We start from the raw sequence: 10826 nt of genomic DNA on the forward strand, positions 1-10826 counted from the left end.
GAGCCCGTTTCTTTTCCTTCCCCCAGTGCGTCTTTCCTGCGTCGTTCCGGCGCGGCGGGAGTGGAGGTCCACGGCCGTTTGCAGCGTGCGGCTGGGGGGCGTGGAGGCCTGAAGCCTCCAAGCAGCCGCGGCCATGGCGGATGTAACCGCCCGTAGTCTGCAGTACGAGTATAAGGCGGTACGTTTGGGCTCGTGGGAGGATTCCAGGCTCAGGAGTCCAGTGGGGAGGGGGAGGCTGAAAAAGAGAGTTTCAGTCTGAAGGCCTCCAGGAGAGCCACGAAAACGGAGGGGAAGTGGAATCGCGGTGAAGGTGGGGGTTATTTGATGACGTGAATAACCTACGGGGGTCTAGGGAGTGCTAAGATCTCTCTAGGAGGAGTTTCTCGAGTCCCTTCAACGCTAAGCCCGCCCCCTTCCACACGTCACTCCCAACCCACTCACCACTTTTCCCAGATGTGGGTTATGATGGGCACTGTTAGGAACAAGAATTGCTTAGCTGATTCGACAGGCCGTAAGACTTATTCAGCTCTATGCTTCTGCACAGCGTCATACCATGCAGTTCTTAAGGAAAATATCATTATTACGATTAGTGATTATAAGCAACTAGTTACTACGATTCTTCCATCAGCTGGGGTAACTGTGATAGTAGGAATTGGCCCTGCTCATGTCAAAGCTTCAATAATGTTTTGATCTTTTCAGAACTCAAATCTTGTGCTCCAAGCTGACCGCTCTCTCATTGACCGGACCCGCCGGGATGAACCCACAGGAGAGGTGCTGTCCCTTGTTGGGAAGCTGGAGGGCACACGTATGGGAGACAAGGCTCAACGGACCAAACCGCAGATGCAGGAGGAAAGAAGAGCCAAGTGAGTGCTAAGGGAATACTATTTTTTCCTTCAGATCCAAAGTCTCTTCTCTTTAACATTCGAGCAGCGTTTTGGCCGGAATGCTTGGTGTAAGATCAGTGGCATTAAAATGGTTTAGTGAAGGTAAAAACAGAACAGGAGAGTTTAAAGATTTTTTTGGCCTTAAAAAATGTACCTAAAGTGGAAAATAACTTGTTGGTACCTTTTTCTTACATGTGTGTTTCTAGTCCATAGACAGATCTTACTTTTCTTCAGGGTATTCTCAAGACCCTTGCTATTCCTATGTCCCAGTAATTCTTTTTCTTTTTTTTTTTTTTTTCTATTACTAATTTTCTACCCCTACTTTTTCCCTTTACTCTTGTCCACTTCTTACCTATTTTGTTGTTACAAACTAATTTAAGCATCCATGGTATGAAAGACAGTTTTCTTTCTTATTTTGCATTTTTTTTCTTTTTTTCTTTTCTTAAATATTTCTTGGGGACGTATTTCAAAACTTACCTTTACCTCACCATTATCCTTTGATCTTGAATATCTTGGTGTCTTGCTCCCTTTTCTATGATGATGTTTCCAAAATTCATGGGCTTAGTTTGATTAAAGTATGTTTGAAATGAGTTAATACATTATCTCCACTTTGTGGTATATCTTCTTTTCCAGTTTTGTTATAATTGGTTGATAGTCAACGGCAGTAGATTCTGTTAGAGCTTGTTTCTCTAGTTAGAAGAGGAAAATGCATTTGAGAGATGAAAAACTAGTCAAAATGCTATTATATAATAGTCTCATACAATGTATGAAGGGTTGTCCTTTTTTTTTTTGAGAAGGGTTATACTTCTTTTTTTTTTTTGGAGATGGTGTCTCGTTCTGTCACCCAGGCTGGAGTGCAGTGGCGTGATGTCTGCTCACTGCAACCTCCACCTCCCGGCTTCCAGTGATTCTCCTGCCTCCGCCTCCTGAGTAGCTGGGATTACAGGTGCTCGCCACCGTGCCCGGCTAATTTTTGTATTTTTAGTAGAGACAGGGTTTTGCCATGTTGGCCAGGCTGGTCTTGAACTCCTGACCTCAGGTGATCCGCCCACGTTGGCCTCCCAAAGTGCTGGGATTACAGGCGTCAAGCACTGCACCTGACCAAAGGGTTGCATGTTTTAAATGAGAAACATATCTCACTGTAATGTGTAGTGTATCTAGTGAGAAGATGATGGGGAATTTTTCTTTCTGTCACTGGGTCCCATAAAGAAATACTCTTGCAAGTGATCAAGGTCCAATAGGAATCATTTGCTGAGGCTCAGGTACCGGTTTTCAGATATTAACTTCCTGCCATGAAGCTGAGGAGAGGAGGGTGGGCTTGATCCAGTCTTCCCTCGGGGAGGAAAGGTTCTGCCATTCACTGTCACGTGTCCACCAGGCGAAGAAAGCGTGATGAGGACCGGCATGACATCAACAAGATGAAGGGTTACACTCTGCTGTCGGAGGGCATTGATGAGATGGTGGGTATCATCTACAAACCCAAAACTAAGGAGACCCGGGAGACCTATGAGGTGCTGCTCAGCTTCATCCAGGCTGCTCTTGGGGACCAGGTGAGTGTGATATTGTGAAATATATATTCGGTCTTTGTTTCATTTCCTGGCATACAGCTTCTATGATCCTTGGAATCTTCGAAGTGATATGCGTCTTTTTGTCTGCTGATGAGTTAACTGATGGCTGGCAGCACCTAGATAGCTTCAGAATGGAGGCTGGTCATTTAATCAATCTGCCTACGTAATGAAGCCCCCATAAAAACCCCAAAAGGACTAGGTTTAGAGAGTTTGCGGATAGCTGCACACATGGAGGTTTCCGGAGGGTGGTGCGCCTGAGAGGGCCTGGCAGCGCCATACCCCTTCCCACATGATACCCCTTGCCACATGCCTGCCCTGTGCACCTCTTCCGTCTGTTGTCTGTTGGTAGGCATCTTTTGTAATATGCCTTACAGTAAAAGTAAGTGTGTCCCTGATCTGTTCTAGCACATTAGTTGAATCCCAAAAGGGGATTGTGGAAAGCTCGATTTGTAGCTGTACAGTGAGAAGCACAGGTCACACAACCTGTGCTTGTGATTGGCATCATGGAGTGGGAGGCAGGCTTGTGGGACTGAGTCCTCAGCCTGTGGGATCTGACTCTTATCTCCAGGTAGTTAGTGTTGGAACGGAATTGAATTTGAGGACACCAGCTTGTGTCCACTGCACAATTTTTGGATTGGTTGCTGGTGGGGAGGAATTGTCACAGAAGCCTTCTGTGTTAATTGTTTTAAGAGTATAGAAAAAAACAAATTTGCTTTATTTCTTTTTTTTTTTTGAGTTGGAGTCTCGCTCTGCTGCCCAGGCTGGAGTGCAGTGGCGCGATCTCGGCTCACTGCAGGCTCTGCCTGCCATGTTCGTGCCATTCCCCTGCCTCAGCCTCCCGAGTAGCTGGGACTACAGGCGCCCGCCACCACATCCGGCTAATTTTTTGTATTTTTGGTAGAGACGGGGTTTCACTGTGTTAGCCAGGATGGTCTCGATCTCCTGACCTTGTGATCCACCCTCCTTGGCCTCCCAAAGTGCTGGGATTACAGGCGTGAGCCACCACACCCGGCCAAGTTTGCTTTATTTCTGTATTCTCAGAGCGAGGCGGCCAGAGGATGAGACCGTGTGTCAGAAAAGGAGAGGGTCACAACTGGGAGGCTCCAGATGAGCCTTGCCTCTGGATCCCCTTGTGGGATGTACTGGTTTGCAGAAGGGGCTTGTATTTACCGAGCACTTGATTTGTGTGGAACAGCACGTGTCTTTCTCCCGCCCCCTCACGTAACTCCGTGAATAGGTGCTGTTAATACTCATTTTCCATTTTATAGAAGAGAGATGTGAGGCAAGAATAATTAAGTAATTTTCCCAAGTCACAGAAGTAGTATTTGGCAGAGCCAAGATATGATCCAGATAGTTTATCTCTAGAATCTGTGTTCCTAACCATTACACATGTGTGATTAGATTGGGGACCATTATGAGTCTGAGGAGCTCTGTTGATGTGGGTGCTAGAGGAAGTGATGACAAAGAATTACAAACGTGTGGCAGGCTAGAGGAGATCTGCCAAGTGACTGCCACCTGGAGATGTGGCAAGCTATTGTGGAAGCTGTGTCCTGCTGCTTGAGGCCACCTAGCTAATCTTTTTAAAAACAGATGAGTCTTCCTTTAGTTGTGGCATTTTAAATCAGCATTAATGAGAAAGGTCAGAGCCTAGTATGCAACAGGTTTTGAGAAAGTGTGGCTGTTCGCATCCTGCCGCCACGTAAACCTGGTTGGTGATGTTCTGTCTGTCATCATTCTCAATATTGGTTGGTTGTTTCTTGCTACCAGCCACGTGATATCCTTTGTGGGGCAGCTGATGAGGTTCTAGCTGTTCTAAAGAATGAAAAGCTGCGGGACAAGGAAAGGCGAAAGGAGATTGACCTGCTGCTGGGTCAAACAGATGATACCAGATACCACGTGCTAGTGAACTTGGGAAAAAAGATCACAGACTATGGTGGAGACAAGGAAATCCAAAATATGGGTAAGTGAGCTCTTTATGTCCTGATCATGTTAACTGGTTGTTGTTGACCCCTAAGCATGCATCTTCTAGCATCATTCATTTAAAAACCTTAGTGTCAGTGAGTTCCCGTAATTTGTTGTGTGTTTTTTGAAGAGTTATAATTGATAGACACCAGAATCCCTAGATTTCAGCAGCTGTTCCTTACTCTGAGACCCTTTTGTTGTGTAGAATATGGGAGAAAATGTGGGCAGAGCCTTGGGGGCTCAAGTGGTTGAGCAAGCAGAGCTGGGCTGACTCCAGGGCTGGCAGGTGGAGAAGGTCTTGGCAGTGGCAGCATAGGTGGCTCTCTCGTGTTGATCATCTAAGTGCCTGTGTGTGTCCTTAGCACTTAGATGTTTCCTGAGGAGAGGTAGTTGGGGAGGACATTTGCTCCAGAGTGGCTTGTTTTACTAGCCATTCACTGCCCTCTTTTTCTAATCCTTCGTCGTTTCAGATGACAACATTGATGAGACATATGGTGTGAATGTGCAGTTTGAGTCTGATGAGGAGGTGAGTGATAAACAGGCCCAGTCCATTCTTGTTTTTGAAGTTGATGAAGGTAAAGGGACCCCTTGTAGTGTAAAGAAGCTCCCTAGTTTAAACCAGATACATTTTATGGTGGTGTGTGGGTTTCAGACTTAGGCATTATATGTTCTTTTGCTTAAAAAAAATGCAGTTATCTTTTAACTTTTCTACAGCAAATTTAACAAATGTAAAGCAACGTAATTATTTAAAATATACCAAGTGGATCAGCAAAAAGAAAGACAAAAGATAAAGTACAGCGAATACTTTCATTGAGAATGTATCTGCTATGTTTTACTGCATTTTAAACGTATTACAATATTTTCCCTTTTTTCATTACTGTGTCCCCACTGCCTGTTTCAAAAGATTGCCTTAGAGCATGGCTGTAGTTCGTACATGGTTAAGTCACTGGAGTTAATGTTTACCGTCTAATAGAATTCCTTGAATATAAATAGGAATAAGTGGGGTACTTTGAAAAAATTACAGAGTGCCTTAGAGTTCTCAGTGAGTAGATTTGGCTCCTGAAAGGGAAAATGGATCCCTGGTATATATACCAGGGCTGGAAGAAGGGGTCGCATGAGGAGAGTTAGAGGACTAGGAGCCAAGACTCCTGAATTTGAGTCCTGTATCTTGGCAGGTCATTTTGCCTCAGTTTCTCTTTCTATAAAATGAGGTGATTTCAATAGGTGATTGCTAAGCCACTTCCTACAGTATAGTTAATAGGATTTGATGATTTTAAGTAGCAACAAACTGCTTTGCTTGTAGCAGTTCATTCATTTAGCAGTGCTCGTTACTGAAGCACCTGCTTTGACTACGACACTGTGCCAAGTATGCCTAATGTGCAGTGTATGAGTAAATGGAGTGGTGAGCAAGCTTAGTGTGATCTCTTCATTCCCGAGTCACCATCTGCTTTCCCAGACGTGCCTCTGCATAGGTCTTCTCTTCTGTTAGCTGATCACTGTTTTTGAGTGTTGATTGTTTGTGTATTAGAAAGAGGCTATGGTCCAGTTGATTGCCATTGTGGCAGCCTAAGGTAAGAAACAGAAAGTAGATGCATCTAATAAGTCTGTGCCAAGCAGTCTTTCTATTACATGTCCACTGGAATAAGGCTGACCTTGGTTCCAATAGGCTCTCGGTTTCACCCCAAAGCCATTTCTCTAACCATTGAGCTAATTTAGGGTGACTTGAGGGAGAGGTTCTGTGGTGATGCAGGATCAGCTCCAGATAATGGTTGAGTTGGGGCCATTTCCACAGGAAGGTGATGAAGATGTGTACGGGGAGGTTCGAGAAGAGGCATCTGATGATGACATGGAAGGGGATGAGGCTGTTGTGCGCTGCACCCTCTCGGCTAATGTAAGTTCAGTTTGCTTTTTCTCATTGCTGCAAGGTTACTTCTGGGTGTTAGTGCTTCTTCCCCATGCCTAGGTCCTGTTACATTTATTGAGCCTCCTTTTGCTAGAGTGAACCATAATAAACACTTAGTATGTAGAGTTTCTTAAGATTTCAGTCGGTTTTCTTCCTTCCCAAAGATGTATGTTGATGAAGTCTTAGTCTGGTATTCTGAACTCAGTATTCCAGAGTTTTTCCCTCTGGAAAGTCCTCACAGAAGGTGGGCTGTGGGGTGGCAAGTAGAACTTGGTTGCAGGGTGGTGGCAAAGTGCTCTAGGCTGGCAGAGACCTGGTGAGCTAAATGTCTGGTTACTTTTGTAGCTCGTGGCCTCAGGTGAACTGATGAGTTCCAAGAAGAAGGATTTGCACCCTCGGGATATTGATGCATTTTGGCTACAGCGGCAGCTCAGTCGTTTCTATGATGATGCCATCGTGTCGCAGAAGAAGGCAGATGAAGTGTTGGAGATTTTGAAGGTATGGCCAAGATAACAATAGTTGTATGTGTAGTGTGTCTTGGCACGTGGGGACAGCGTATGAAGTGGCAGATGGCTTTGTCCTGAGTGGTGGTGTTGCCTTCTCTCTGCAGACGGCCAGTGACGATCGGGAGTGTGAGAACCAGCTGGTTCTGCTGCTCGGTTTCAACACCTTCGATTTCATTAAAGTGCTGCGGCAGCACAGGATGATGAGTGAGTATATGGCGGGCTCTTCCTGCAGGGTGAGTACACGTGTGTGCGTGTGAGATGGAGAGTCTGTTGTTTTCACAACCTACGTGCTTGTTTCTTTTATTTTTCTTCTTGCTACTCTAAGGATGAAGGTTTTTTGCCTTACTTCCTCCTCTTCACTTTTCCTTTGTTCCTTTTGTTGTGGGTAGTTTTATACTGTACCTTGCTGGCCAGTGCACAAAGTGAAGCTGAAAAGGAAAGGATTATGGGAAAGATGGAAGCTGACCCAGAGCTATCCAAGTTCCTCTACCAGCTCCACGAAACCGAGAAGGAGGATCTGATCCGAGTAAGGACTGGGTTGGTTTATCTGTCTGATTTCTGAGCTAACAGTGGCTAGAAGATTGCAGCATGAAGCTAAATTCATATTAAAAGTGGAAGTTGAAGGCCGGGCGCGGTGGCTCAAGCCTGTAATCCCAGCACTTTGGGAGGCCGAGACGGGCGGATCACAAGGTCAGGAGATCGAGACCATCCTGGCTAACCCCGTGAAACCCCGTCTCTACTAAAAAATACAAAAAAAAAACTAGCCAGGCGAGGTGGCGGACGCCTGCAGTCCCAGCTACTCGGGAGGCTGAGGCAGGAGAATGGCGTAAACCCGGGAGGCGGAGCTTGCAGTGAGCTGAGATCCGGCCACTGCACTCCAGCCTGGGTGACAGAGCCAGACTCCGTCTCAAAAAAAAAAAAAAAAAAAGTGGAAGTTGAAAAAGTAATTTCTCTAAATTTTTCGGGATTTGTCAGTGCACACAGTTAGAATCAACACATCCACATTGGTTTGGTCGTTAGACCAGTGACCTGCTGCTGTCTTTCACCAGCACTATGGGGATCTTTATTGTTTATTTGCACAGTAAATACATGGTGTTTACTAAAGTAGAGTAACAGAACACATGTGCTTGCTTAACAGAACCCACACTTTTACCCTTCAGGGGTAGCCCTTGGTACTTAATTACAGAACGTCTATTTCCGGCGTCCCTGTACTGCGCATTGCCCCTTTAAAGGTGTGTGTTCGCTCTGATCATTCTGGTGGTCCCCATGTAAAGCGTTGTCTTTCTGTTTGGTGACTTATTAGTGAGCACCTGTGACTCAAGTATTAGCTAAGCAGGGACAGAAAAGGACAAGAACCTGTGATACTGATGAATTGTTTTTGTGATTTTCATCTTCGTCCGCTACAGGAGGAGAGATCCCGGAGAGAGCGAGTGCGTCAGTCTCGAATGGACACAGATCTGGAAACCATGGATCTCGACCAGGGTGGAGAGGTAGGATCCAGGGCGATTTACGTCCCAGGCCTTGTTGGGTGGAAAACGCGCTTGCTCGGCTTGCTCACTTCCTTGGGGTTTTTGTCTTTCACATTCCCAGGCACTGGCTCCACGGCAGGTTCTGGACTTGGAGGACCTGGTGTTTACCCAAGGGAGCCACTTTATGGCCAATAAACGCTGTCAGCTTCCTGATGGATCCTTCCGTCGCCAGCGTAAGGGCTACGAAGAGGTGCATGTGCCTGCTCTGAAGCCCAAGCCCTTTGGCTCAGAAGAAGTAAGTGAATTGCTTTCCTCAGTTCTCTGCTTAGTTCGCCTCCTGGTTTGGATTTCAACCATTGACCAGAATGTAGCTTTGTTTCATTTATAGTTTATTTTAGGGCTGAAAGCTGCAACAGAATTTTCCCATTCTGATTTTGAGCCCAGGGGACAACATTGATCTCTGGACTGACCTTTAATGGAGAGTTATGCAAAGAGATTGCCAGGGAGCAAAATCCTGGCAATCCCACAAAAACAGTCTGCTCAAGGATGCTGCCAACATGATACCGATGGCGCTTCTTTTCTTCTAGCAACTGCTTCCGGTGGAAAAGCTTCCAAAGTATGCCCAGGCTGGGTTTGAGGGCTTCAAAACACTGAATCGGATCCAGAGTAAGCTCTACCGTGCTGCCCTTGAGACGGATGAGAATCTGCTGCTGTGTGCTCCTACTGTAAGTGCCACCCTGCCTGCTTTTTTCTTGGGGAATGTGGGTGGAGTTTCTGTTGGAAGATTGTTTTTTATTTCCACCCCACCCCCTAATTCTTTGTCCTTTGATGGAAGAGAGGTTAAATGGTAGGATAAAGTACCCAGGACAAGCTCTATTCTCTGTTTGGGAAATAAGCCCGTGGAAGTTAGGGCAGTGAGAATAACCAGGTGAATAGGCGTTCTCATCCCTGACCTCTGCCGTAGGGTGCTGGGAAGACCAATGTGGCCCTGATGTGCATGCTCCGAGAGATCGGGAAACACATCAACATGGACGGCACCATCAATGTGGATGACTTCAAGATTATCTACATTGCCCCCATGCGCTCCTTGGTGCAGGAGATGGTGGGCAGCTTTGGAAAGGTGAGGGAGTAGAACTTTCCTCCAGAGGATATGGGGCGCAGCTGTCAGAGTGTTGTGGACAGGCCCTGGACCTCACCGCTTTTTGTATTGGGGCATCTCTGGAATGCCTCCGGGGATTGTTTTTATTTTTTATTTTTCTCTCCCCATTTCCAAGATGGAACTTAACCCAGGTACAGAGTTTCTGAAGTAAGAATGTCCTGAGCCATCTTTTACAAGGGTTAGCATCTTTCTTTCGTCCTCTCCATGGCAATTTCCTGCAGTTGGTATCATTTGTGTTATTGAAGTATTTATGAAACATCAAATGGATGTGGATAATAATAGACCTAGTGGTGTTATTCTAGGTCCTGTTATCTACAAGTTGCCATTTCTTCTTGTGTACAGAGTTCCCAGAGATCTTTTTTTTTTTTTTTGAGACAGGGTCTTGCTGTCACCCAAGCTGGAGTGCAATGGTACAATCATGGCTCACTGCAGCCTTGACCTCCCAGGCTCAAGTGATCCTCCCACTTCAGCCTTCCTAGTAGCTGGGATTATAGACATGTGTTACCAGATTAGCTGATTTTTATATTTTTTGTAGAGACAGGGTTTTACCATGGTCTAGAATTCCTGGGCTCAAGCATTCTGCCCTCATTGGTCTCTGAAAGTGCTAGGATTACAGGCGTGAGCCACCGTGCCTGGCCCCGAGAGATCTTTTGTCTGCTTTATTTGCCTGAGTTAAATTTCTGTTTGTTTGAGGAAGATATGCTCATAAGATCTGATTCGCCTTGTATTCACCTGACGGGTTGATGCCGGCTCCCAAGGCCCTACACTCCAGCTGCCCAAACAGAAAGTGTGGTGTCCAGGCCCCTTCAAGCATTCCTGCCTGATGTGGTTTTCCTCCCACAGCGTCTGGCCACTTACGGCATCACTGTTGCCGAACTGACTGGGGACCACCAGCTGTGCAAAGAAGAGATCAGTGCCACTCAGATCATCGTCTGCACCCCCGAGAAGTGGGACATCATCACCCGCAAGGGTGGCGAGCGCACCTACACCCAGCTGGTGCGGCTCATCATTCTGGTGAGTTGGGAGTGCTCGTAGAACATAGAGGCCAGTTGTGTCAAGGAGGGTTTGCTGGGTTTTCATGCAAAGTGTTTCTTTGCTGCCTTTTCTGTAGGCACTAGCCCTTGTAATGACAGTTATTGTCAGCTTGTGTTTGCCATGTTATTTATTTATTTTATTTATTTATTTATTTATGTTTTGAGATGGAGTCTAGCTCTGTTGCCCAGGCTGAGTGCAGTGGCACAACCTCGGCTCACTGCAGTCTCTGCCTCCCAAGTTAAGCGATTCTCCTGCCTCAGCCTCCCCAGTAGCTGGGATTACAGGCGCCTGCCACCATGCCAAGCTGATTTTTGTATTTTTAGTAGAGACTGGGTTTCAC

At 46.2% G+C, this 10826-nt stretch overlaps 1 protein-coding gene across 1 annotated transcript in view; it reads left to right on the forward strand.

The window, feature by feature from the left end:
- Positions 1–10826, forward strand: part of SNRNP200 (small nuclear ribonucleoprotein 200kDa (U5)) — a 31601-nt gene continuing 20775 nt past the window's right edge. Inside the window, exons 1-14 of the mRNA XM_011969652.1 lie at positions 1–178; positions 700–863; positions 2263–2434; positions 4220–4412; positions 4885–4940; positions 6207–6305; positions 6663–6815; positions 6928–7027; positions 7213–7349; positions 8230–8313; positions 8414–8587; positions 8880–9017; positions 9257–9412; positions 10295–10465. Coding sequence (XP_011825042.1) covers positions 134–178; positions 700–863; positions 2263–2434; positions 4220–4412; positions 4885–4940; positions 6207–6305; positions 6663–6815; positions 6928–7027; positions 7213–7349; positions 8230–8313; positions 8414–8587; positions 8880–9017; positions 9257–9412; positions 10295–10465 — 1842 coding nt within the window. The 5' untranslated portion in view covers positions 1–133. The remainder of the gene's footprint in view (positions 179–699; positions 864–2262; positions 2435–4219; positions 4413–4884; positions 4941–6206; positions 6306–6662; positions 6816–6927; positions 7028–7212; positions 7350–8229; positions 8314–8413; positions 8588–8879; positions 9018–9256; positions 9413–10294; positions 10466–10826) is intronic.

The sequence above is a fragment of the Mandrillus leucophaeus genome, unplaced genomic scaffold, assembly GCF_000951045.1.
Source record: "Mandrillus leucophaeus isolate KB7577 unplaced genomic scaffold, Mleu.le_1.0 Scaffold9, whole genome shotgun sequence".
Taxonomy (NCBI): Eukaryota; Metazoa; Chordata; class Mammalia; order Primates; family Cercopithecidae; genus Mandrillus; species Mandrillus leucophaeus.